Genomic DNA, 27,676 nt, shown 5'->3' on the forward strand with positions numbered 1-27,676 from the left:
CGGTGGTGCCAGATTGGCTGCACATAGGTGGACTGTGGGGAAAGGGCCGGGGCAATCAAGGGGTTAATTTTGTATTATTGGGGAACTTCAGCTTCCGCCTGGCTCTACTCTAACCAGCCTCTCTTAGTAAAAGTGTACTTTTTCACTTCAACCAAATGGAGGCTTTCCCTTTCCTAGCAGATCTGCCTGGGGCAGCTCTGACAGGGGGTCAGAGAATCCTGGGAATCATGGTTTAATTAACCACAAGCAAAAAAAAAACATGGCCAGTTTCCTAGCCCTGAATGGATCGTACTTTGGAGAATTCCCTGTCTTCATCTGAGAATTGGCCAACTGGCTTCGTTAATCAACACTTCTGTTAATATTAGCCTAGCATAGTTGCTAGAGGAAAGGCGGGGAAAACAAACGATGGAATAATTTTTTGTTTCTCTCCCTGCCACTTAATTACAACACCACTCCCCATCCGCAAGCAAAGAAAGTTGGTTTTGAAATGAGGTTTGCAAAAGCAAACCCTCTTCCTTTGTCTTGCTAATACATTTATCAACTTTGCTGCAGATGACAGATCCCTTGGCTAAAACCAGTCTGCTCTTTTATTGCTGTTTTTTTTTAAAAAAAAAAACCAACATCGTAATTCTGGCAAGTTGTGTGACACGTGGAAATCTTTAATAGCTGAAATTCCTTAATGCTGTAAATAGTTTCTTCGGATGCCGCTTATGGCTGGAGGGACCGGATTTGTTGAGGCCTCAGTAGTCTCAAAGGTGTGTTTTGTTTGTTCGCATCCCACCAGGCTCAAGGTTGACTCAGCCTTCCATCCTTCCGAGGTAGGTAAAATGAGGACCCAGATTGTTGGGGGCAATTAAGCTGACTTTGTAATAATGCCACTTGGGTGTGTGTGTGAAAGCCCTAATAAGCAGGCATATACATAGAATGAAGGCTACTGCTAAGCTTGTAAGCCGCCCTGAGTCTTCGGAGAAGGGCGGGATATAAATGGAATTAAAATAATAAAAAAAACCTGGATTTTCTTTCTCCCCCCCCCACCCTTCCATTAAATAAATCCTTCCATTTCCCACCTGTCAGCTAGAACTGCAGAAGCTTCTTGGGTGAGAAGCGAAATGTTTTCAAAGTAAAAAAAAAACACGAAATGGGTAAGTCCACTTGTCTGTTGGACAAGCAACACCTGGATGGTTGAGAATCTCTGTATGCATTCAGAAGCCACCTCTGGTATTGCTCACCTGTCTGTGTCTCTTTACAGGGCACCTGTCCCAGAACTCCAAGCCAGATACATGGCTGAAAACTCCTTAAAGAATGCAGGTGCTTGTAAGTATCCAGTTCTGAAATCTCCAGAGATCTGCAGATCTCTGCAGTTGACTTCCTGCTCTGGTCTACCTAGTTGGGGAGGGGGGAGGGTCCGATAAACTTAGACCATCTCTCTAAGATCACGTGAAGTGTTAATACCACTTTACAGCGCCTTGGTAAGGCCACACCTGGAATCCTGCGTCCAGTTTGAGTCACCAGGACGTAAAACAGATGTTGAGACTCTGGAAAGAGGGCAGAGAAGAGCAACAAAGAGGATGAGGAGACTGGAGGCTAAAACAGATGAAGGACAGTTGCTGGAATTGGGGATGTGTAGTTTAATGAAGAGAGGGACGCAGTGGCTCAGTGGGTTAGGACGCTGAGCTTGTCAATCAGAAGGTTGGCAGTTTGCCGGGTCGAATCCCGAGTGCCGCGTAACAGAGTGAGCGCCTGTTCCTCGTCCCAGCTTCTGCCAACCTAGCAGTTCGAAAGCACGTAAAAATGCAAGTAGAAAAATAGGGACCACTATGGCGGGAAGGGAACAGTGTTCCGTGCGCCTTTGGCGTCTAGTCATGCCGGCCACATGACCACGGAGACGTCCTCGGACAAGCGCTGGCTCTTCAGCTTTGAAACGGAGATGAGCACCGGCCCCTAGAGTCGGAAATGACTAGCACGCATGTGCGGGGGAACCTTTACCTTTACCTTAGTTTAATGAAGAGAAGGATTAGGGGAGACATGATAACAGTCTTCCAATATTTGAAGGGCTGCCCCAAAGAAGAGGGAGTCAAGCTATTCGCCAAAGCAGCTGAAGGCAGGACAAGAAGCAACGGATGGGAACTAATCAAGGAGAGAAGCAACCTGGAATTCAGGAGAAACTTCCTAACAGTGAGGACAATTAACCAGTGGAACGGCTTGCCACCAGAAGTTCTGGGTGCTCCAACCCTGGAGATTTGTAAGAAGAGATTAGACAATGGTTTGTCTGAAATGGTACAAGCTTTCCTGCTTGAGCAGGGGAATGGACTAGAAGACCTCCAAGGCCCCTGTTTTGTTATCTGTTTTGTTACCTGTGTTCAGCTGAATCCTGCCTGCATCTGGATATCCAGCTGCTCTTCTTCTCTTTTGCAGTCTCGCCTGTTCTTCACTCTTGTTGTGTTGTGTGCCTGCTGCATCCTTTATTTCCTGCTGTGTCCACACCTTTGTAGCTCCCTGTGTTGGCTCAGCTGCCAGCCTGCAGAAGAAAAGGGCACGTTGCAACGGAGTTTTAAAATTGCCCGGTTTGAGGGCTACATCAGTGTTCCGGATGGAAAGGTGAGTCCGATCTCAAGATTGGGACGTTGGGCAGGAAAACCTTGGCACCCAAAAAAACCCCTGAATAAATACATTCTAAATGGCCCCTAAAAGGGATGCTGTGGCTCAGTGGGGTTAGGACGCTGAGCTTGTCGATCAGAAGGTCGGCAGTTTGGCGGGTCGAATCCCGAGTGCCGCGTAGCAGAGTGAGCGCCTGTTACTCATCCCAGCTTCTGCCAACCTAGCAGTTCGAAAGCACGTCAAAATGCAAGTAGAAAAATAGGGACCACTCCGGTGGGAAGGTAACAGCGTTCTGTGCGCCTTTGGCGTCTAGTCATGCCGGCCACGTGACCACGGAGATGTCCTCGGACAATTGCTGGCTCTTCGGCTTTGAAACGGAGATGAGCACCGGCCCCTAGAGTCGGAAACGACTAGCACGCATGTGCGGGGGAACCTTTACCTTTACCTTACTAAATGCCCCCTTGATGCTAGATTTCTCCTTGCAAGATAGGAGATATATAGGAGAGTGCTTAAAAATGTGAGAATGCTACATATACACATAACAAAAGCTTTTTAACAGTCTGGAGCTCTTATCTAGGAGTTAATGCAACCAGAGTTCAGCAACAGAAATGGGTGGCATGAAAAGGTTGTGTAGTGGAGTGCTTTTGTGTGGCCTATCAGCCAATCACAGTAGAGCTTTTCTGGCAAGAACCAGCCAAAAGAAATGTAATATTCATTGATTATGGTGGGGTTTCGCAACCTCGGCAACTTTAAGAATTCCCAGAATTCCCCAGCCATGAGAATTGGGAAACTGAAGTCCGTCCTTCCTTCCTTCCTTCCTTCCTTCCTTCCTTCCTTCCTTCCTTCCTTCCTTCCTTCCTTCCTTCCTTCCTTCCTTCCTTCCTATGAAATTTGAGTGGTGTTCCTCCACCTCGACAACTTTTAACACGTGTGGACTTCAACTCCCAGACTTCCCCAGCCAGCGTGAATTCTGGGAGTTGAAATCCACACATCTTGAAATTGGGTTATAACGTTACACAACCGTTCGGAATTGACTACGTTGCAAAGCCAGTTCGGAGAAAAGGTGGGGAAGAAAATTGAACGTTGGTAGGATTTTGCTTCTCTTTCTACACCTAACCTGAGACTTTCTGGAGGGAGGGTGGGGAAATCTCTTGGCCAAAGAATCCCCCTCCCCAATTTTAGCCTAGAACAGAGGTCCCCAAACTTTTGGGCACCCAGGGACCAGTTCCGTGGAGAAAGGTTTTTCCACGGACCGGAGGGCGTGTGGTTTTGTCTGCTGCCTGCATCTCACAGATGGGGCTTTGTGTGGACTGGTTGCTGGCATGCCGTGGCCTGGTACCGGTCCACGGACTGGCGTTGGGCACCCCTGGTGTAGAGAGCAACGCTATGGCCTGTTCTCCACACATCTTCTCTTTTTTTTTCTTTCCCTTCTGGTTAGCCCCTGGCTCGGGTGCCCTGCCGCCAGTGTGCCGTGGTGTCCAGTTCTGGACAGATGCTGGGCTCCCGTTCGGGAAAGGAGATTGACGCCAAGGAGTGCGTCTTGCGTATGAACCAGGCACCCACCCAGGGCTACGAGGAAGATGTGGGCAGCCGTAGCACCCTCCGGGTGGTGTCCCACACCAGCATCCCTTTGCTACTACGCAACCAGAGCTACTTCTTCAAGCAGTCCTGCGACACCACTTACATCATTTGGGGTCCTCCCAGGCTGATGAGGCGGGAGAAGATCGGCTTGGTCTATCGGATGCTGGTGAAGGTCAAGGAGATGTATCCGGCCTTGCGTCTCTACACGCTCACCGAGCAAATGATGGCCCACTGCGATGAGCTCTTCCAACTGGAAACGGGGAAAAATAGGTGAGCAGAAGGACCCCTCGGGCTTCCGTCCCTCATGGAAAGATTGGAAGAAGTGGGAGCGGCTGGGGGGAATTCAATGTAGCAAGTCAGGACCGAAGCGGGCGTAACGTTGAGTTAACAGCGACAGCAAACGTTCTTGTTTGAGATCCTTCTACGCAAAAGACGCTGTTTTCTTCAGCGAGTCCTCGACGGCTCGTTGAGCGGCCGTTCAAAGTTACAACAGAAGAAAGTGACGTACGACCGTTTTTTCACAGCTAGGGCCTTTTGCAGCATCCCCACGATCCTGGGATCAAAATTCAGGGTCTTGGCAACTGGTTCACATTTATGACGGTCGCAGTGTCCTGGGGTCAAGTGATCCCTTTTTGCAGAATAGAGCTGGAAGGGACCTTGGAGGTCTTCTAGTCCAGCCCCATGCTCAAGCAGGAGACCCTGTGTCTTTTCAGATGAGTGGCTGTCCAGTCTCTTCTTAAAAACCTCCAGTGATGAAGCACCCACAACTTCTGGTGGCAAGCTGTTCCACTGGTTAATTATCCTCACTGTTAGGAAGTTTCTTCTTAGTTCCAGGTTGCTTCTCTCCTTGGTTAGTTTCCATCCGTTGTTTCTTGTCTTGCCTTCTGTTGCTTTGGAAAATAAGTTGACCCCCCCTCTTCTTTGTGGCAGCCCCTCAAATACTGTAATGCTGCTATCATGTGCCCCCTAGACCTTCTTTTCTCTAGACTGGCCAGTCCCAAATCCTGCAGCCGTTGTTAGTATGTTTTGGTCTCCAGGCCTTGGATCATCTTAGTTGCTCTTCTCTGAACTTTTTCCAAAGTCTCAACATCTGGTTTTTTTTGGTAACGTGGTAACCAAAACTGGATGCAGCATTCCAGGTGTGGCTTTACTAGGGTTTTTATAAAGTGGTACTAATACTTTGCGTGATCTTGATTCTGTGCCTCTGTTTATACAACCCGGGATCCGATTAAACAACCGGGCCTTAGGGCCTTGAGCAAACCCACCATCCAGCATCTGGCAGAGCTTCGCCCTGGTTCCTCCTGCATCGTAATCTCAGCATCTTCTCTTTCCAACCTGCAGGATGAAATCTGGTTCCTTTCTCAGCACCGGCTGGTTCACCATGGTTTTGGCTATGGAGCTGTGCGAGCAGATTTTTGTCTTTGGCATGGTCAGTGAGAACCATTGCAAGTAAGTAATCCGGGGCTGGCCTTCCTGGGCTGGAAAGCAGATGAGACCATCCTTCTCTGGACCCCTTCCATCTCGGGAGGCTACGCTTTGAGGTCTTGGTGGCCACAGTGGAGAGGTGGAGAAGATCTCCAAGATGATCTTGATACCTTACATCTTGGGAGACAATGCTTTGAGGTCTTGGTGGCCAGGGTGGAGATATTCTAACCTATTCTATTCTAACCTATTCTATTCTATTTTATTCTTCATATTTCTATTCTATTCTAATTCTAATTCTAATTAATTCTAATTCTAATTCTATTCTATTCTCCATATTCCATACTCCATATTCTGTTCTGTTCTGTTCTATTCTATTCTATTCTTTCCAACTCCTATTCTATTCTATTCTATTCTATTCTTTCCAACTCCTATTCTATTCTATTCTATTCTATTCTATTCTATTCTATTCTATTCTATATTTCTATTCTATTCTATTCTAATTCTATTCTATTCTAATTCTATTCTATTCTATTCTATTCTATTCTATTCTATTCTATTCTATTCTAATTTTATTCCATTCCATATTTCTATTCTATTCTATTCTATTCTATTCTATTCTATTCTATTCTATTCTATTCTATTCTATTCTATTCTATTCTATTCTCCATATTCCATATTTTATTCCATTCCATATTTCTATTCTATTCTATTCTATTCTATTCTATTCTATTCTATTCTATTCTATTCTATTAATTCTATTCTAATTCTATTCTATTCTATTCTATTCTATTCTATTCTATTCTATTCTCCATATTTCATATTTTATTCCATTCCATATTTCTATTCTATTCTATTCTATTCTATTCTATTCTATTCTATTCTATTCTATTCTATTCTATTCTATTTCATTTCTGTGGCCCAAATGAGTCTTTTTTGTTTTATAATGGCCAGTTATTTCAAGCTGACTTTGAAGGAATATCACTGCTGTGTGTCAGTTCTTAACAGGCCGGGCTATATATAGTGGTTTAAACTTGGCTCCTTCGATTGGCAGAGACAAGAACCAACCGCTGGTGCCTTACCACTATTTTGAGAAGGGGCGACTGGACGAATGCCGGATGTACCAGGTCCATGAACGAGCTGCCCGCGGCGGGCACCGTTTCATCACCGAGAAGGCTGTTTTTTCTCGCTGGGCCAAGAAAAGGAACATTATATTCACTCATCCATCGTGGTCCGATGGGTAGAAAGAGGCTATTTGTGGCTGGCCGGCTGAAGCTTTGCCAGGTGGGAGAGGCCAGAGAAATTACGGCGCTGCAGAAAACTTGGAGTGAAGGACAAAATCTGAGTGAAGAAAATATCTCTCCACCTTCTGTTGGCTACCGATTTTTAACTTCCGTTGAGAGACCGCAAATTGTTCGTGTTTTTTTTTTTAAATGTTATTTCCTCTGTGCCTGCTGACGTGTTAACGATCCTTGCACAGCAAAGGGAAACGCTCTCATCAAAAGTTGAAGTTTGAGGCTCTTAAACCAGCTTCCTCTTTCAGGCAGGTTCTGGAGGGTTGAATCCAGAAGAAGCGGATTTTGATGTTTTTGTGTTGCAAAAACCCTCCCTGAAAATTAAAGGCACAACCAGTACAAAAGCAGAGAGAGAGAGAAAGAGAAAGAGAGAGAGAGAGAGGAGAGAGAGGAGAGAGAGAAAGAGGGGAGAGAAAGAGGAGAGAGAGAGAGGGAAAGAAAGGAGAGAAACACAGAGAGAGAGAGAGGAGAAAGGAAGAGAGAAAGAGGGGAGAGAAAGAGAGGAGAGAAAGAAAGAGAGACAGAGAGAGAGAGAGAGGGAAAGAAAGGAGAGAAACACAGAGAGAGAGAGAGAGAGAGAGAGAAAGGAAGAGAGAAAGAGGGGAGAGAAAGAAAGAGACAGAGAGAGAGAGGGAAAGAAAGAGGAGAGAAAGAGAGACAGACGGAGAGGAGAGAGAAAGGAGAGAAAGAAAGAGAGAGAGAGAGAGGGAAAGGAGGAGGAGAGAAAGAAAGAAAGACAGAGACAGGAGAGAGAGAGAAAGAGGAGAAAAAGAAAGAGACAGAGGAGAGAGAAAGAGAGAGAAAGAGGGGAGAGAAAGAAAGAAAGAGAGAAAGAGGGGGAAAGAGAGACGGAGAGAGAAAGAGAGAGACAGACACACACGCACACATCCTATTTTAATCTCTGCTGCCCTCTTTTAACTTGGTAAGGCTTGCAATTCTTGTGCAGAACCACAGAAGGAAATCCGGTGTCTTAAAAAATCAAAAATCAACTTGGATGGTTGCAACGCTTTTAACTAAACCCGTCCACAGTGGCTTCTTCACAGCTTAGCTAGACCTAAGGTGGCTTCTGTCCATCAATGACATCCGCCCTTCAGCTGCCCTCTCCTGAGCCCAGACTCTGAGCACCAGGAGTCCTCAAATTGCGACCAGATTTAGGAGCAGGACGTCCGTTGCTAAGCAAGGCGGCTGTTCAGTGTGTGTGTTGCCGGGGTTCTGGAGGGAGCCACTGCAGCCGGTAAGCAAGTCCCACGGTCCCTAAGCGAAGCGGGCTTCTGCCATGGGTTTTGCTGGTCGGAAGCCGAATGGGAAAGCGGCCGTGCGTCCCGGGATGCTGCAGCCCTTGCAAACGCCTGCTGGTTGCCCAGCAACCAGATTCCGATCATGGGATGATGGGGATGCTGCGATGGGGGCTTCTTTAAAGAACAGGGACAGGGGTTCATGTTGCACACACACACACACACACACACACACACCGGCATTCAGTCTGAGGGCAGCAGCAGCAGCAAAACCTGGGGAGGGAACAACAGGAGAATTTTTGTTGGTTTTTTTTGGGGGGGGCGGTTAGGGCAGATTCAGGAGGGATTCAACTGTGGCTTAGAAATACATTTTCAATAAATTTGGTTTATTCTTCTGCCTCTTGCTTGTTTTCCTCCCCTTCCCCTCACCCTTCTTTCCTTCCTTCCTTTCCCCCACCTCTTCCATTTCCTCCCCTTCCTTCCCCCTTCCCTTCCTTCCTCCTTTCCCTTCCCTTCCTCCCTTCTCTCTTTCTTCCTTTCTCTTCTTCCTTCCTTCCTTCTTTCCCCCTTCCTTCTTTCCTTCCTTCCTTCTCCCTTTTCCTTCCCCTCCTCCCTTCCCTCTTTCTTTCTTTTTTTCTTCCTTTCTCTTTCTTCCTTCCTTCCTTCCTCTTTTCTCTTCCTTCCTTCTCCCTTTCCTCCCTCCCTTCGCTCTTTCTTTTTCTTTCTTCCTTTCTCTTCCTTCCTTCCTTCCTTCCTTATTCTTTCTTTCTTCCCCCTTCCCCTTCCCTTTCCTTCCTTCCTTCTTTCCTTCCTTCCTTCCCCCTTTCCCTTCCCTCTTCCTTCCTTCCTTCCTTCCTTCCTTCCTTCCTTCCTTCCTTCCTTCCTTCCTTCCTTCCTTCCTTCCGTTCTGCAAACTGGACTTCTCAATGTATATGTGGGAATCCTCCCTCTGTGTGTTTACACACATCCGTAGGCCTTGTCTCATTGCATCCTTGGCTATCATCAGTCACAAATACCTTCGGATCCGTGCCAAACTAATAAACTCTTAACCCAAAGGTTTGCTGGGACTTTTCTGCAAATCTGTTTGTATTCCAGTTTCTGGGGGCTGAGATAAACCACGGATGGCTTGTATATCATTGTTCGGTTGAACCGTAGCTGCTTTGTATGCTCTAAAAAGAGCCTTGGTGGAACAGTGGGCTAATGCCTCCTTAAGTAACACCAGCTGCCTGCAATTAGTGCAGGTTCGAGTCCCACCAGGCTCAAGGTTGACTCAGCCTTCCATCCTTCCGAGGTAGGTAAAATGAGGACCCAGATTGTTGGGGGGCAATAAGCTGACTTTGTAATAATAATAATAATAATAATAATAATAATAATAATAATAATAATAATAATAATAATAATAATAATTTAATTTGTATACCGCCCTTCTCCCGAAGGACTCAGGGCGGTGAACAGGGCAATACATAATAAAAAACAGGATACAAAAATTAAAAAGTGATTAAACAACTATGCCCGTAGTAGTTATAATGCCGCTTGGGTGGGGCCGAAAGCCCTAACAAGCAGGCATATACATAGAATGAAGGCTACTGCTAAGCTTGTAAGCCGCACTGAGTCTTCGGAGAAGGGCGGGATATAAATGGGAATAAAAAAAATTCAGAGTGCCATTTAACCTCAGAACTTGCCTTTTCTTGCTGCAGTTTTCTGGATTTGACCCAAAGGCACATTCTATTAGGCAGGACTTCCTCCTCCTCCTCCTCCTCCTCCTCCTTTTTGCAAAATCTGAATAGTTGCCAATCAGAAAGATATTCCTTTAAAGTGGCATCAAGCACTTCTTAATCATTAGCTCTCTCTGGAATTGAAAACTGAATTAAAAGCAGCACTCAGACTTGGCTCGCATCACCTGAATAAATCAGACAAAGGAATTAGAAGAAAAAAAATGATGGGAAAGGGGACTGCAATGCCCATTATCTTTAATTAACTGCAGCCCTACTTTTGGGGAAACTGCCATGGGCTCCCCAAACTTTTTTTTTTTGGGGGGGTGGACAATGGTGATGAAGAGGTTAAAGGTGGTTTTATTTATTTCCAAGCAGGCATTTATGAAGCTGTTTCGCTCACTTGCTTCTGGTTAAACAAAGAAATCAAATCAAAATTGTGGGTTGATGGGATGGGAACAGACCCCCCTTTTTTAGGGAGGTTCAGAACAAGCGAAACAAGACGTGGAATCGTGGAATGTGGAATTGGGAAGCATCCTGTCTTTTGGTCAACACCCCCTCCCAAAAATAATAATAATAATAAAAAATCTGCTATTCGGGAACCTCTAATCAGCAGCCAGCCTTCACTTTCTGGACTAAGACAATTTTTTAAACAATGTTGTTTGTGAAAACTGCATTTTTACAAGTGTGGGCTATAAATGCCTTTGCTTTTTTTTAAAATTAAAAAAAAATCCTAATATTATACCTTGGTAACCCGTGCAGAGATCTACCGGAAGTGATCTCGGGCTAATATGGCAACTGAATTTTGGAGGGCAGAAGAGGTTGTATACCAAATCCTTTTTTGAAATAGGAAAAAGAGCTTTTTCTTACACATTGCTTAATTGCACGTCTGAACAGGCTGCCAGATCCAGGAAAAAGGGTGAATTCAGAATTCCTGGGTGAAAATCCAGATGGCTTATGGTGACTTCAGCAAACAGGGCTTGCTCTGTCTTCTTGGCACGGTTTGGTATAAATCCACGCCCAGGATGATCACTTGACTATGAGCCAGCAGTGTGCAGCTGCAGCCAAGAAAGCTAACACAATCCTGGGATGTACAAACAGAGGCATAGAGTCAAGATCACGTGAGGTATTAGTAACCGCTTTATAAAACCCCAGTGAGGCCACATCTGGAATACTGCAGCCAATTTTGGTCACCATATCACAAAAAAGATGTTGAGAGTTTGGAAAAAATTCAGAGAAGAGCACCTAGGATGATCAAAGGCCTGGAGACTAAAACATACGAAGAACAGGCTGCAGGACTTGGGTTTGGCTAGTCTAATGAAAAGAAGGAATAGGGGAGACAGGATAGCAGTGTTTCAGTATTTCAGGGGCTGCCCCAAAGAAGAAGGGGTCAAACTATTCTCCAAAGCACCTGAAGACAAGACAAGAAACAACAGTTGGAAACTGACCAAGAAGAGGAGCAACCTGGAATGAAGAAGACACTTCCTGACAGTGAGGACAATTAACCAGTGGAACAGCTTGCCACCAGAAGTTATGGGCGCTCCATCTCTGGAGGCTTTTAAGAAGAGACTAGACAGTCACTTGTCTGAGATGGCATAGGTTCTCCTGCTTGAGCAAGGGGCTGGACTAGAAGACCTCCAAGGTCCCTTCCTACTCTATTCTACTCTACTCTACTCTACTCTACTCTACTCTACTCTACTCTACTCTACTCTACTCTACTCTACTCTACTCTACTCTATTCTATTCTATTCCATTCCATTCCATTCCATTTTCTATTCTATTCTATTCTATTTTCTATTTCTATTTCTATTTCTATTTCTATTTCTATTTCTATTTCTATTTCTATTTCTATTTCTATTTCTATTTCTATTTCTATTCTATTCTATTCTATTCTATTCTATTCTATTCTATTCTATTCTATTCCATTCCATTCCATCCATTAATTCTATTCTATTCTATTCTATTCTATTCTATTCTATTCTATTCTATGCTATGCTATGCTATGCTATGCTATGCTATGCTATGCTATTCTATTCTATTCTATTCTATTCTATTCTATTCTATTCTATTCTATTATCTTCCATATTCCATAATCCATATTCTCTATTCTATTCTATTCTATTCTATTCTATTCTATTCTATTCTATTCTATTCTATTCTATTCTATTCTATTCTATTCTATTCTATTCTATTCTATTCTATTCTATTCTATTCTATTCTATTCTATTCTATTCTAAAATCCTTTTCTCCAAGCAGAAAAAGAACTGAAGACCTGGGAACAGCCTGGCCATCTTCTCTACACGTCCCTGTCAGCTGCCATCCTTTGGAAGGAAAAGTCTTCCGCATTCCCTTTTGGAAAGCTGCTGAAATTGGATCAGGGCACAGCAGGAGGAAGAGGAGGAGGAGGAGGAGGAGGAGGAGGAGGAGGAGGAGGGGAAAGGGGGAAGCAGAGAGAAAAAGACACACGCTAGGACCCAGCAAACTTCTGCCTTCCAGGTTTTCTCGCTGGATGCTCTACAGCCTTCTCAGAGATGCACTGCCCTTAAAACGGGAGTCCAGCTTTCAGGGGTTGAGGGGGGGGGGTCAGAGGAGAGACCCAACCCCACCTCTGCTTCCTGGAATTTGGAGCTAACCTGGAGACACTCCCGAACCCCCCAAATGCCAGCTTGCTCTTTCCCCTTTTAAATCCTCCGCTCCTTGGAAAACCGGGTGGCTGCACCAGCGGGGTAAGTTAACCCCTCCCGGGCCGTGCCCAGCAGACTGGATTTTTTGGGGGGGGGAGGGTTTAGGAAGGGGAAAAACCCTACTGGAGGAAGCTGGGGGACCCCCAAGAGATCCTGGCATCCCTCTAGCCGGTCTGATTTGTTCCCCACCCCCCAGTTGGGAAAAAAAAAGCATCAGGATAGTTGATCCCCAATTTTCAGGAGTGGCGGGCAAGGGATGTTGGGAGAAGAGGCGCCGTTTGCAGCTGAGAAAGCCTTTAAAAACAGGGGGTGGGGTGGCCCTCCAAACCCCCACCACCCCTTTTGCAATATTTAGAATTCAGAAGAAAAAGGAGGGCAAGGGAGGCCCGGTTGGGTTGGATGCCCGAAGCGTGTTGGGGTGAGGAAGCCAGGCGAGTGCCAAGGATTGGGGTACGGCCCTGCCTGTCTCCCCTTGGACCAGATCTGGAGATTAAAAAAAAAAAGTCTTTTGGGGCAGTGGCTGGGCGTGCTTTTTTTGGTTGTTTTTTTTTTGACGGCCTGGGTGAAAAACAAGACAAGAGCTGCCCCGGCGTTTCCTGGCAGGCTTAAGGGCCGGGGTGGGGTGGGTGGGGTGGGGGGAGGCCTCCCCCACTCTCTTCCGAGAACCAGCAGCTTGGCTTAAGATGGATGCTGGATGGCAGTGAGCTTGGCCAGAATAATCTGTTCCTCCGGAGCCAAATCCAGTATGTTCTGCTGATTGATTGATTTCCCCCCCCCCACAAGACAATGTGGGTCTTGTTCAGTTAAAGTTCAGCTGAGCAGAGAGAAGAGATTGTGATATTTCTATTATTTCTCTGGTTTCTGTTCTGTCCTTCCTTTTGGCGCTCTCTCTCTCTCTCCTACTCCTTCTTTCTTTCTTTTTCTTTCATTCTTTCTTTTCTCTTTTTCCTCCCTTCCTTCCCTTGGACCTTCCACCTGCCTGCCTTCTTTCTTTCCTTCCTTCCTTCCTTCCTTCCTTCCTTCCTTCCTTCCTTCCTTCCCCTTCTCTGCCCTTCCTCTCCTTCCTTCCTTCCTTTTGGCTCTCTCTCTCTCTTTCTTTCTCTCCTACGCTTTTTCGTTCGTTCTTTCAATTTCTTTCTTTTTTTCTTTTTCTCCCTTCCTTCCCTTGGACCTTCCACCTGCCTGCCTTCTTTCCTTCCTTCCTTCCTTCCCCTTCTCTGCCCTTCCTCTCCTTCCTTCCTTTTGGCTCTCTCTCTCTCTCTCTTTCTCTTCTACTCCTTCTTTCTTTCTTTTTCTTTCATTCTTTCTTTTCTCTTTTTCCTCCCTTCCTTCCCTTGGACCTTCCACCTGCCTGCCTTCTTTCCTTCCTTCCCCTTCTCTGCCCTTCCTCTCCTTCCTCTCCTTCCTCTCCTTCCTTCCTTCCTTCCTTTTGGCTCTCTTTCTCTCTTCCTTCCTTCCTTCCTTCCTTTCCCCTTCTCTGCCCTTCCTCTCCTTCCTTTTGGCTCTCTCTCTTTCTTTCTCTCCTACTCCTCCTTTCTTTCTTTTTCTTTCATTCTTTCTTTTCTCTTTTTCCTCCCTTCCTTCCCTTGGACCTTCCACCTGCCTGCCTTCTTTCCTTCCTTCCTTCCTTCCTTCCTTCCTTCCTTCCTTCCTTCCCCTTCTCTGCCCTTCCTCTCCTTCCTTCCTTCCTTTTGGCTCTGTGTCTCTCTTTCTCTCGTACGCTTTTTCATTTGTTCTTTCAATTTCTTTCTTTTTTTCTTTCTCTCCCTTCCTTCCCTTTGGCCTTCCACCTGCCTGCCTTCTTTCCTTCCTTCCTTCCCCCTTCTCTGCCCTTCCTCTCCTTCTTTCCTTCTTCTTTCTCTTTCTCTCTTTCCCTTGTCTGGCCTTCTTGCAAACTGGACTTCCCAATGTATATGTGGGAATCCTCCCTCTGTGTGTGTGTGTTTACACACATCCCTACGTCTTGACTACTCACAACTTCCACACATTCGCTCCTTGGCTGCCATCAGCCACCAATATCCTTGGATCAGGGCCCAAAGCAATAAACCCTAACCCCAAAGGTTTGCTGGGACTTTTGTGCAAATGTGTTTGTATTCGGACAGTTTCTGGAGGCAGAGATAAACCATGGATAGCTTGTGTATCATTGTTAGGTTGAGCCATAGCTGGTTTGTATGCAGCAAATTCACATTCTGAGTGCTGTTTAAAACTCGGAACTTGCCTTTTCTTGCTGCAGTTTTCTGGATTTGACCCAAAAGGCACATTATGTTAGCCAGGTCTTCCTCCTCCCCACCCCTCCCCACCCTTTTTTTTTTCAAAATATGAATAGGTGCCAATCAGAAAAATATTCCTTAAACATGGCATCAGGCCCTTCTGAGTCATTAGCTCTCTCTGGAAATGAGAACTGAATTAAAAGCATCACTCAGACTTGGCTCGCATCACCTGAATAAATCAGACAAAGGGATTAGAAGTAAAAATGTGGTGGGAAAGGGGACTGCAATGCCCATCATCCTTAATTAACTGCAGCCCTACTTTTGGGGAAACTGCCATGGGCTCCCCAAACTTCTGAAGTTTTTCTGTTTTGGGGGGAGGGGCTTTTTTGGAGGAGGGGGCGGACAATGGTAATGAAGAGGTTAAAGGTGGTTTTATTTTATTTTCAAGCAGGAATTTATGAAGCCAGTTGCCTCACTGGCTTCTGGTTAAAAAGAAAGAAGAAATCAAATCAAAATTGTGGATTGATGGGATGGGAACAGCCCCCCCCCCTTTTTTGTGGGGGAGGTTCAGAACAGGCAAAACAAGACATTCCCTTTGACATTTGAAATGTGGAATTGGCAAGCATCGTGTAGTTTGGTCAACCCCCCTTCCCAAAATAAAATAAAATAATAAAATAAAATAAAATAAATAAAATAAAATAAAATAATAAAATAATAAAATAAAATAAAATAAAATAAAATAAAATAAAATAAAATAAAATAAAATAAATGAAATAAAATAAAATAAAATAAAATGAAATAAAATAAAATAAAATAAAATAAAATAATAAAATAAAATAAAATAATAAAATAAAAAATAATAAAAAATAATAAAATAATAAAATAAAATAATAAAATAAAATAAAATAAAGTAAAATAAAATAAAATAAATTTCTGCTATTCGGGAACCTCTAATCAGCAGCCAGCCTTCCATCTCTGGACCAAGACAATTTTTAAAACAATGCTGTTTGTGAAAACTGCATTTTTACAAGTGTGGGCTATAAATGCCTTTGCATACCAAATCCTTTTTTGAAGTAGGAAAAAGAGCTTTTTCTTACACATTTCCCAAATTCTTCCAACAGCCGTTCCTGCTTCTAGAGGCAAGTCATTCCACTTCTGGAGGCGAGCCGTCCCAGTGACTAATTGTTCCAACTCCTTAGTTCAAGGAGAGAAGCAACCTAGAACTAAGGATAAATTTCCTGACAGTGAGAACAATTAACCAGTGGAACCACCTGCCACCAGAAGTCGTGGGTGCTCCAACACTGGAGGTTTTTAAGAAGAGACTGGACAGCCATTGGTCTGGAATGGGATAGGGTCTCCTGCCTGAGCAGGGGGTTGGACTAGATGACCTCCAGGGTCCCTTCCAACACTGTTATTCTATTAAACAGTGGAACAACTTGCCTCCAGAATGCCAGCTTGGTCTTAGCCCTTTTAACTCCTCCGCTCCTTCAAAAACCAGGTGGCTGGACCACCGAGTAAATTAACCCCTCCCAGTCCTTATTATTTCTATTTCTATTATTTCTGTTTCTATTTCAATTATTTCCTTCCTTTTCCCTCTGTCTCTCTTTCTTTCTCACTCTTTCTTTCTTTCTTTCTTTCTTTCTTTCTTTCTTTCTTTCTTTCTTTCTTTCTTTCTTGTTCCAATAGGGTGTCCTATTATCCCACCCATATGATTTATGTTAGTTATTCCTTCCTTCCTTCCCTCCCTCCTTCCTTCCCCTCCTGTCTTTCTTTCTCTCTCTCCCTCCCTCTTTTTTCCTTCTTTCTTTCTTTCTTTCTTTCTTTCTTTCTTTCTTTCTTTTTCTTTCCTTCTTTCTTTCTTTCTTTCTTTCCTTTTTGCTTGAGCATAAGCCTAGCACTCATCCTGACATGCACCATGGTTATTCCACAGCTCTCCTTGCAAGTTCTCTCTCTGGACCCCAGCAGTGATGTGAGACTCAGAGAAAGAAATTCCAGACCCATGGAAGACCGATCTGGAAGACAGAAATGGCGCCGTCGACACGAAGGAAAAGGCCCTCCTTGCTGTGCCCCCACTTTCGCTCAAAGGAGACATCCTGCCACGGTAAATGAGGGGGAGGGAGTTTGTCCCCACCTTCCTCCAGATTATTTTTCCTTTTGAATAGAATAGAATAGAATAGAATAGAATAGAATAGAATAGAATAGAATAGAATAGAATAGAATAGAATAGAAGAATAGAATAGAATAGAATAGAATAGAATAGAATAGAATAGAATAGAATAGAATAGAATAGAATAGAATAGAATAGAATAGAATAGAATCTGGAAGGGACCTTGGAGGTCTTCTAGTCCAGCCCCCTGCTCAAGCAGGAGACCTACGCCATCTCAGACAGGTGACTTTCCAGTCTCTTCTTAAAGATCTCCAGTGATGGAGCACCCACAATTTCTGGGGGCAAAGCTGTTCCACTGGTTGATTGTCCTCACTGTCAGGAAGTTTCTCCTTAATTCCAGGTTGCTTCTCTCCTTGATGAGTTTCCATCCATTGTTTCTTGTCCTTCCCTCTGGTGCTTTGGTGAATAACGTGGCCCCCTCCTCTTCTTTGTGGCAGCCCCTCAGATACTGGAGCACTGCTATCATGTCTCCCCTCTTTCTTCTTTTCTTTAGACTGGCCAAACCCAGGTCCCGCAGCCGTTCTTCATATGTTTTGGTCTCCAGGCCTTTGCTCTTCTCAGAATTTTTTCCCCAAACTCTCAACATCTTTTTTTTGTGATAGGGTGACCAAAATTGGCTGCAGTATTCCTGGTGTGGTCTCACTAGGGTTGTATAAAGCTGTAGTAGTAGTAGTAGTAGTAGTAGTAGTAGTAGTAGTAGTAATAATAATAATAATAATAATAATAATAATAATAATAATAATAATAATACACGTGTGTGTGTGTAGTCTGAAATGATATAGGGTTTCCTGCCTGAGCAGGGGGTTGGACTAGATGACCTCCAATATCCCTTCCAAATTTACTATTATGATTATACATATACATATACATACACACACACACACACACACACACACACATATATATATACGTGTGTGTGTGTAAATTACTAACAAAGAATTAAGGGAGGCTGAGATGCATTTCTGACTCATTAGTCTTCATCAGTCAGTCATACCCTTCTGAGATTCGAACCTACATATATATATGTAGTAAAAGTAAAGGTTCCCCCGCACATGCGTGCTAGTCGTTTCCGACTCTAGGGGCCGGTGCTCATCTCCGTTTCAAAGCCGAAGAGCCAGCGCTTGTCCGAGGACGTCTCCGTGGTCACGTGGCCGGCATGACTAGACGCCAAAGGCGCACGGAGCGCTGTTCCCTTCCCACCGGAGTGGTCCCTATTTTTCTACTTGCCTTTTTACGTGCGCTCTCTGTTACGCGGCACTCGGGATTCGACCCGAGTCAAATATATATATATATATATATATATATATATATATATATATATATATATATATATATATATATATATGTATATATGTATATATGTATATATGTATATATGTATATATGTATATATGTATATATGTATATATGTATATATATATATTATTTTATTTATTTTATTTATTTCTTGTTCGGCAGAGATTGCCTAAAGGAGACAGGGATTATCCAGAGAAACTCAGATAACAAAGTTAATCCAAGTTGATCATTTTGTCCCTTGGACTTTCTCCTCACTGCTAGCCTTGTGTTTGCCCATACTTCCCTCTCTCCTCCCTCCCTTTACGGAAAATTAGTGTATTTCTCCATTCGCTGCCAGGGAGCAGAGCTCAAACAAAACGATCTCTGCTTCCATTTGGATCTCAGAAAGCGAGAAGAAAAATGCCCATTTCTGGCTGGAGATGCCAATATTTTAGGTACTTCGGGATAAAGTATTAGGGGTTTTCCTGAGTGTTAAGCCACAACTTGGCACTGTGCTTCGAAACCATGCTTTTGTATGGTTCCTTCCAACCGACTGAAGCGCTGCTCATTCTTTTTCTGCCATTTTTCAAGCTGGGACCCTGAAGGCCCAAGAAATAATCTTTGCCGGAAAGGTTGATTTAAGGTAGTGTAATTGAGAAAGGAAAGGCAAGGAGTGGCTTGAGTTTGGGAGCCTCCGAGAGTTGCTTACAAGATCGGAGGGCTATAGAGACGGTTTAAATAAATGGGAGCAGACCCTGAAAGGGTGTTTTATGCAGGGCTTAAACTCACCCGCGTTTGATCACCCTGCAAATCAGTGCAAAATATCACTCCCCCAATTCCTTTCAAAGGAATTCATTTCTTCTTGGACAAAATGAAATGGTATTTTAACTTGAGCCAGAAAATTGTTTTTAACAGAATAATCGAGTTGGAAGGGACCTTGGAGGTCTTCTAGTCCAACACTCTGTGTGTATGTGTGTGTGTACGTATGTGTGTGTGTGTGTGTGTGTGTATAGAGAGAGAGATATGAATAGAGATAGATAGATAGATAGATAGATAGATAGATAGATAGATAGATAGATAGATAGATAGATAGACAGACAGACAGACAGACACAGACATAGATAGATAGATAGATAGATAGATAGATAGATAGATAGATAGATAGATAGATAGATAGATAGATAGATAGATAGATAGATAGATAGATAAAGAAGGGAGGGAAGGAGGCAGGCAGATACAGAGATAGATAGACAGATACTTAGACAGATGATGATAGATAGTAGGTAGAGTACTGTAGATAGATAGAGTAGATAAATTAGATAGATAGATAGAGATAGATAGATAGATAGATAGATAGATAGATAGATAGATAGATAGAGATGATAGATAGATAGATAGATAGATAGATAGATAGATAGATAGATAGATAGATAGAGATAGACAGACAGACACAGACATAGATAGATAGATAGATAGATAGATAGATAGATAGATAGATAGATAGATAGATAGATAGATAGATAGATAGATAAAGAAGGGAGGGAAGGAGGCAGGCAGATACAGAGATAGATAGACAGATACTTAGACAGATGATGATAGATAGAGTAGGTAGAGTACTGTAGATAGATAGAGTAGATAAATTAGATAGATAGATAGAGATAGATAGATAGATAGAGATAGATGATAGATGATAGATAGATAGATAGATAGATAGATAGATAGATAGATAGATAGATAGATAGACAGACAGACAGACAGACGGATGGATAGATAGATAGATAGGCAGATGGGCAGAAAGACAGAGAAACAGACAGACAGAGAGAGAGAGAGGTAATCAACATAGATAGATGACAGATTAGAGAAAGAGAGAGAGAGAGGTTGAGTGGTTAGAGTGATAGAATGAATGAAAGACAAAGGGATTCTAAGGTTTGAAGACAAACCTGGCGCTCTGGAGGTGACTTTGTGTCTTTCGCTTTAATCCAGGTGGTCGGGCTAGAGTGACTGAGTTTCCACCCTAAACTTCGGACACCACAATGAAAAACCACAAGGTAGGAATTTTTGCAAGGATGCACTCAGCTCCTACCGCCCTGCTCCTGGATGTGTGGTTTAAATGGGGCAGTGGTGCAAACTGCGGCCGAATGCTTTTTTCCCCCCTAATCAACATAGTTTGCAAAATGCAAAATTTGATTATTTACGACCAGCCATTGGGGCTGGAATTTCCAGGCAGGGGTCAAAGGGACCCAGTTTTACTGCCATTTTTTTTTTTTGGGCCAGGGCAGTTAAGCAAATCCCTGCTTAAACTCTTAATCTGTTGTTAATTGAATCATTTGGTCGTCAAGCGAATCCATCTTCCCCCCCCCCCCCGTTGACTTTGCTGGTGGGTAGGAGAAGAAAGAGATAACTCCTTTCCCGCCCCCCCCCATCTGGCCCAGAAAATTCCTAATAGCTAATCCTCCCCACCCCACCCCACCCAAGGCCTGGGGCTGATGGGGCTTGGAGTCCAGCTCCTTTGGAGAGAGAGTGAGAGACAGAAAGGGGAGGGACAGAGAAGGGTGGGGCGGCAGAACGAGTAAAGAGCAAAATGCAAAAAAAGAGAGAGAGAGAGAGAGGACAGCCATGAATTTGAAGTGCATCGGCAGGGGGAAATTGGGGCAAAGGACTCTGTGCCCCACCATCTTTTCTTGGAAGGTGAGATTTCTAGCAGGAGCCCCCCCCCCCTCACCTTCCCCAGAATATAAAGAGGAGGGGAGGGGAATTTCCATCTGCCCGGGGTTAAAACAGGTCTTGCAAAATTTAACTCCCCTGCTGCATGCATCTCTTTGCAAAGTTTTCTTTCTAGGCAGCGAAGGGTTAGGGGTTATTCTGACTTTTAGGGGTCTTGTGGTCCAGGAAATAGACAGACCTTGGGAGGGTGTGTGTGTGTGTGTTAGAAAGCCCCTCCCTGTAGGGTTTTTGTGTGTGTGTGTTTCCCTCCCCCAAACCCATCAAGCTTGGGCTGAAAGGCCTGTTCAATTTGGAGTGAATTTTCGGCCTGTTTTTACCCTTCTCGACAGAAGCAACATGGGTGAAGATGTAACTTTTCTCCTGTTTGTTTATATATGTGTGTGTGTGTGTGTGTGTGTGTATGTGTGTGTGTGTGTATATATGTATATATGTATATATGTATATATGTATATATGTATATATGTATATATGTATATATATATATAAAAAAAACCCCCTCTATCGATTTACCATTAAAATGTGGCTCCATCGCAACAGGGAGAAACTTTATTTATAAGCCAAATGGGCGTTTGCAAAAATTCAGGCTGAGAGACAGCAGAAGGCTGCCCAAAGCGAACGCGTCAAACCTTCGCAAACGTTGGAACGAAAACTGCGAGCGGGAAGGGGGGAGGGGAGGGAAACGCAAACAGGTTTGTCTTCTTGGCTGACCTCCTCCTGATCACCGGGTGGTCTCTTTTCCCTTCTCTCTCTCTCTCTCTCTCTCTCTCTCTCTCTCTCTCTCTCTCTCTCTCTCTCTCTCTCTCTCTCTCTCTCTCTGTCTCGGCGCCTGCAGAGCCCCCACGCCGTGGTCCTGGTGATTCTCTTCGCCTTGTTCATGCTGCTGATCATTTACAATTCCAACAGCCGGAACGAAGGCGGCCTCCTCCGTTACGCCGCTCCCCGGAGCAAGACCCCGTTGCCCTCCAGCCTCAAGAAGTGGAGGGGTGAAAGGCGAATACCTGCCTGTCTCTGGAGGGAAGGTAGGGGGTGGGTTGGGGTCACACACACACCCCCGCCCCGTTGTGGGAAAGGGGGATTCTCTGGCCTGCCAGCTTTAGGTTCTGAGTTCTAGCCAGGTCAGAGGGATTTTCTGCCCAAGGCGTCTCAACGACCTGGAGAGGTTTATCCGTCTTCTGGATGTCAACAAGCAAAGAAAGGATGGTGGTTTTCTTATTCCGGGGGTAATTTTAAGGGAAGGGGTTTCCCAATCTGGATTTTGAAAGGGTCAAAGGGGCCAAATGACTTGTCCTTCTCCTCCATCTTCTCCTTCTCCGTCTTCTTCTCTTTCTCTCCTCTTCCTTCTCCTTTTGACAACTCTTTCTCCTTCTTCTCCCTTTTTCATCTCCTCTTTCTGTCTCCATTTTCACTTCATCTTCTCCATCTTCTCCTCCTCCTCCTCCTCCCCTGTCTCCTTCTCTTTATCTCCTCTTCCTTCTCCCTTTTGACAACTCTTTCTCCTTCTTCTCCCTTTTTCATCTCCTACCTCTCCTCGTTCTGTCTCCTTCTTCTCCTTTTTCACTTCTTCTCCATCTTCTCCATCTTCTCCTCCTCCTCCGTCTCCTTCTCTTTCTCTCCTTCTTCTCCCTTGACAACTCTTTCTCCTTCTCCCTTTTTCATCTACTCTCCTCGTTCTGTCTCCTCCTTCTCATTTTCACTTCTTCTCCTCCATCTTCTCCTCCTCCTCCTCTGTCTCCTTCTCTTTCTCTTCTCCTCCTTCTCCCTTTTGACAACTCCTCTTCCTCCATCTGCTCCCCCTCTTCTTCATTTCCTCCTTCTTTTTTCACGGCTCCTTCCCTTTCTCTGTCTTCTTCTCCTTCTCATTGTCCATCTCCTCCTCCTCCTGTTCTTCTCTTCCTCCTCTTCCTCCCTTCCTCCCATTCCTTCTTCTTACTTTTCTCTTCTCCCTTTCCACCACTCCTCCTCCTCTTCTCCTCTTTCTCCTTTGCCTCCTTCTCTTCTTCCTCCTTCCCCAATTCTTCTCCCACACCTTCTTCCTCCTCCGTTTTCCTCTTCTTCCCCTCTCTCTTCTTTTTTTTTCTCCTCCTTCTCCGGATTGTTGAAGCCAAAGCAGCTTCTCTCCTTGCTCCAACCTGGTTACTTTCTACCCGCCAGCCCTTAGACCGTCACTGCGATCAGTGCGTTCTCATAACCAGTTCCAGTCATCTGCTGGGCAGCAAGCTGGGCGAAGTCATCGACCAGACCGAATGCACCATTCGCATGAACGACGCGCCCACCACGGGCTTCTCGGAGGACGTGGGGAACAAGACCACCTTCCGCGTCGTCGCTCATTCCAGCGCCTTCCGGGTCCTGAAGAGGCCGCAGGAGTTCGTCAACAAGACCCCCGAGAACATCTTGATTTTCTGGGGTCCCCCCCTCAAGATGCAGAAGAGCATCGTCAAGCTCATTGAACGGGTCGGCCTCAGCTTCCCCAACATGACCGCCTTCGTGGCTTCCCCCACGCGCATGCAGCAGTTTGACGACTTGTTCCACAAGGAGACGGGCAAGGACAGGTGAGCCTGTAGGAGGGAAGGAAGGAAGGAAGGCAGGTGGGGGTTTTTACATCCTGAGCCCAGATCCTGTGGAACTCCTAGCCTCAAGACACCCCGAGCAGATGTTCCAGCGTGGCTGGCCGGTTCCCATAACAGATTCAAGAGAAGAGACTGATTTTGCTTCTTCTGTGCCCATGTGGTTTGTTCAGTAAAGTTTTATACTTTAAATAATGTCCCCGGGTGGATGGATGGATGGATGGATGGATAGATAGATAGATAGATAGATAGATAGATAGATAGATAGATAGATAGATAGATAGATAGATAGAGATTGATAGAGATAGATAGATGATACATAAATAGGTAGAGATAGATGATAGATATAGATAGTAGATAGATAGATAGATAGATAGATAGATAGATAGATAGATAGATAGATAGATAGATAGATAGATAGACAGACAGACAGACAGATGATAGATTGATAGTAGATAGATGATAGATAACTAGATAGGTTGGTATAGATGTTAGATTTGTAGAGATAGATTGATAGAGATAGATGATAAATAGGTAGATATAGATGATGGATAGATAGATGATAGAAAGATTGATAGATAGATGATAGATTTTTAGAGATAGAGATAAATAGGTAGATATAGATGATAGATTTATACAGATACAGTACATAGATAGATAGAGATTGATAAAGATAGACAGATGATAGATAGATTGATAGAGATAGATAGATGATAGATTGTTAGAGATAGATTGACAGAGACAGATAGATGATAGACAGATATTTAGATATTTATTTATTTAAATTTTTATAGATAGGTAGATATAGATGATAGATTTATACAGATAGATAGAGATTGATAGAGATAGATGATAAATAGATGGTAGATTATAGATAGACAGACAGACAGACAGACAGACAGACACAGACAGATAGACAGATGTGGATGGATGGAAAGATAGCGATACATAGATGATAGGCATAGATGATCGATTAGAGAGAGGGGGAGAGAGAAAGGGAGAAGCTGAGTTGCAGAGTGACAGAATGAGTTTCTTTTTCTGGATTCGCCAGCTGGACACTTGACCGATGGCCTCTAAGCCAGCACTGAGGAATTCTGGGAGGCGTAGTCCAGACACCCTCAAACTGCCAAGCTTGAGGAACTCTGACCTAGCCACGTTGCGCCTTGGCGAAAGGCAAACAGAAGCCTCTTCCTTTCCTCCTCCTGCCGTCTCACCACCCCAAAAAGGAAATGTCGAAAATATTTCCTTTCCTTCACTGCTTTCCTCCGCCCTTCCTCAGGCAGACCTCACGGTCGTGGCTGAGCACCGGCTGGTTTACCATGGTGATCGCCGTCGAGTTGTGCGACAAACTCCACGTTTACGGGATGGTGCCTCCCAGCTACTGCACGTAAGTTGCCCCAGGCCTGCTTCCAAGGCTGGGGAGGAGGTGTGTGTGTGGGGGGGTCCCCCTTGCTCGGCCTCACCTGGCCTTTCTCCCCGCTAGCAAGAAGACCCCTCCTCACCGGTTACCCTACCACTACTACGAACCGAAGGGACCGGACGAATGCACCACGTACATCCGGAATGAACACAGCCACAAAGGGAACCACCACCGGTTCATCACCGAGAAACGGGTCTTCGCCAGATGGGCTAACCTGTACAACATCACTTTCTCTCACCCCGAGTGGGAATAGGGCCACGAGGAGACCACACAAGTGCCAAAAAACCGGGATCCCGCAGGCACCCCACCCACCCTAGCTGGGCCTGGCTAGCAGACCCTGGACGTTTTTTTTTAGCTTTCCCATCATGCCACAGAGGACCGCCTTGGGGCACGGTGGGAAATTAGAAGTCTGAGGATCTCACAGCTGGGTGGAAGCCCATCTCAACCCCGTTGTAAAAGTTGCTTCTAGGTGGAGCTCGGTGGAAAGCTGTCCGAGAGATATTTTTTCCCCGCTCTCTCTCTCTGGTTCCTGGACGGCTGTGTTATTACCCATCATGCCACAGAGGAGCGCCTTGGGGCATGGTGGGAAATTAAAAGTCTGAGGATCCCACAGCTGGGTGGAAACCCATCCGAGTTGCTTTTAGTTGGATGCTTAGCAGTTGGTAAGTTCTGCAAGACAGATTTTTTTCTCTCTCTCTCTCTGTGGTTCTTTTTCGCTGCCTTGTTCGACTTTATAGAGACTTGATCCTGGAACGGTGGGGTGGGGGGCGCCCTCCAGATCTACGGACTCCAACTCCCATTATCCCCAGCCAACTCGCTCAGGATCAGGGAAGAGGAGACTTGCGCGGCCTCACCATCTGCTTAGCTGCCCTCGACCCCTCTGGCTTGACCTGCTTAGTCCCCCACCCCCAAAGGTGTTATCTATTTATTTTATTTTTTTTTAAGAGAGGGGGCCACTGGGCCAAACCTCCCCTCCCACAGCTGGGCAGGATGGGAGTTGTAATCTTGGGGCATCGGGGCGGGGGGGGGAGAGCAAGCGTTGTGCTGCTCTTTATTTATTTATTTATTTATTCCCTTTCCCTGCGAGAGAAAAAATTAAATTAAATTTAATTTAATTTAAAATAAAGAGCGGGGGGAAGACAGGAAGCAGCCCTCCGGCGGTCATCCAATCCATCTGGGCCAGGGGAAGGCGACCTTGTCTTTTTTTTTTTTGTTGTTTAATGACTCGTGGACTTCAACTCCCAGAATTCCTCAGCCAGCCATGGCTCAGCTGGGAAACCTCTCCCTTTCCCCTCCGCATGGCTGGCTCAGGAATTCTGGGAGTTGAAGTCCAGGAGTCACAAAAGAGGCAAGGTTGCCTACCCCCTGCTCTGGGAGTAGCCCCCCAAAAAAGTTTCCGAAGGGCTTTCCTATCTACTGCTGGGCAAGCGGAGAACCCCCCCCCTTACCTGCGCAGTCAAGGAAAGGGGTGCCCGATTCTATTGTGATCTTACTTTTCTGCTCCACGGTGGGTGCCCAGTGCCCCAGCACCCAGCCAATTCAGGCAGCTTATTCAGCTTGGCAACCCAGCCCTGTCCCCCCTCACCCCCCGATTTGCCAGCTCCCAAATGACGCGATTGGCAAAAATTCAATAAGAGAATCGCTCTTCGCATTGTTTCTCCCCCTGCGAAGCCTGGCCCCTCCATTCATCTTTCTCAATTCAGCAATTTGTACCTGTTGGCTTGCCATGCCTACTGTCCCTAGCTGGAACAGCCAGGTTAAAAGATGACACACAAACACACACACACACACACACAGAGAGAGAGAGAGAGAGAGAGAGAGAGAAAGCGCTTTTCTGGAGCCCCTTCCTCAAAAGTTTGGTACCAAAGCGATGGCGGTGAGGATGTTTTCGTTTGGATTTTGCACTGTTGCCTTTCCATGCATTCTGAGACGGTTGACCATTTATCGGCCTCTGCCCTTCCTTTACTGTTAAGGTTGCTTTGACGTGTTTGATGAATCTTAAAGAAGAAACTTTTAATAAACGTTGACTTGGCTAAAAAGGTCTTCCTTTCCCCCCCCCCCCCGCCCGCCTCCCCCCAAAATATGGATTTTTGTGTGCTTAGGACATTTATTCATGTATTATTTATTTACTTATTAAATTTTTATACTTATATTTGATGGCCATAGTACAAGCTAATGCAAACTAAACTTAGAAGAGGACAAAAGGAATCAAAAGAGCGTGGAAAAGGAAAGAAGAAAGAAGAAAACAAAAAGAAGGGGAGGGGAGGGAGGGAGGGAGGAAGGGAGGAAGGAAGGAAGGAAGGAAGGAAGGAAGGAAGGAAGGGAGAGAGGAGAGGAGAAGGGAAGGGAAGGGGAGGGAAGGGAAGAGAGAGGAGGGGAGGGAAGAGAATAGAAGGAAGGAAGGAAGGGAGAGAGGAGAGGAGAAGGGAAGGGAAGGGAAGGGAAGGAAGGGAAGGGAAGAGAGAGGAGGGGAGGGAAGAGAATAGAAGGAAGGAAGGAAGGGAGAGAGGAGAGGAGAAGGGAAGGGAAGGGAAGGGAGAAGAGGGGAGGGAAGAGAGAGGAGGGGAGGGAAGAGAATGGAAAGAAGGAAGGAAGGAAGGAAGGGAGAGAGGAGAAGGGAAGGGAAGGGAGAAGAGGGGAGGGAAGAGAGAGGAGGGGAGGTAAGAGTATGGAAAGAAGGAAGGAAGGAAGGAAGGGAGAGAGGAGAAGGGAAGGGAGAAGAGGGGAGGGAAGAGAGAGGAGGGGAGGGAAGAGAATAGAAGGAAGGAAGGAAGGAAAGGGAACAAGGA

At 45.2% G+C, this 27,676-nt stretch overlaps 2 protein-coding genes across 5 annotated transcripts; both read left to right on the plus strand.

The window, feature by feature from the left end:
• The first annotated feature begins 1,248 nt into the window (after positions 1 to 1,248).
• Positions 1,249 to 8,860, plus strand: ST6GALNAC4 (ST6 N-acetylgalactosaminide alpha-2,6-sialyltransferase 4). Of its 4 annotated transcripts, none has more exons than XM_083380321.1 (5): positions 1,249 to 1,314; positions 2,416 to 2,598; positions 4,037 to 4,449; positions 5,521 to 5,628; positions 6,656 to 8,860. In XM_083380321.1, the coding sequence occupies exons 1-5, from the start codon at positions 1,303 to 1,305 to the stop codon at positions 6,843 to 6,845; spliced, it is 906 nt and encodes a 301-aa protein (XP_083236447.1). In that variant the 5' UTR covers positions 1,249 to 1,302; the 3' UTR covers positions 6,846 to 8,860. The 4 variants fall into 4 exon arrangements, 2 of the variants coding, with proteins under 2 accessions (XP_083236447.1, XP_083236446.1); XR_014494417.1 differs by lacking the exon at positions 1,249 to 1,314 and having other exon boundaries at positions 2,186 to 2,598; positions 6,656 to 7,148; positions 7,234 to 8,860; XR_014494418.1 differs by lacking the exons at positions 1,249 to 1,314; positions 6,656 to 8,860 and adding an exon at positions 5,803 to 5,887 and having other exon boundaries at positions 2,186 to 2,598; positions 5,521 to 5,720.
• A 6,988-nt stretch (positions 8,861 to 15,848) lies between these two features.
• Positions 15,849 to 26,914, plus strand: ST6GALNAC6 (ST6 N-acetylgalactosaminide alpha-2,6-sialyltransferase 6). Its single transcript, XM_083380325.1, is given in 7 exon segments — positions 15,849 to 16,838; positions 20,163 to 20,227; positions 21,736 to 21,882; positions 21,884 to 21,922; positions 23,055 to 23,452; positions 24,747 to 24,854; positions 24,951 to 26,914. Coding segments are annotated over 6 exon segments (897 nt in total). The 5' UTR covers positions 15,849 to 16,838; positions 20,163 to 20,212; the 3' UTR covers positions 25,141 to 26,914.
• Positions 26,915 to 27,676: the final 762 nt, after the last annotated feature.

The sequence above is a fragment of the Vipera ursinii genome, assembly GCF_947247035.1.
Source record: "Vipera ursinii genome assembly, contig: scaffold_150, whole genome shotgun sequence".
Taxonomy (NCBI): domain Eukaryota; kingdom Metazoa; phylum Chordata; class Lepidosauria; order Squamata; family Viperidae; genus Vipera; species Vipera ursinii.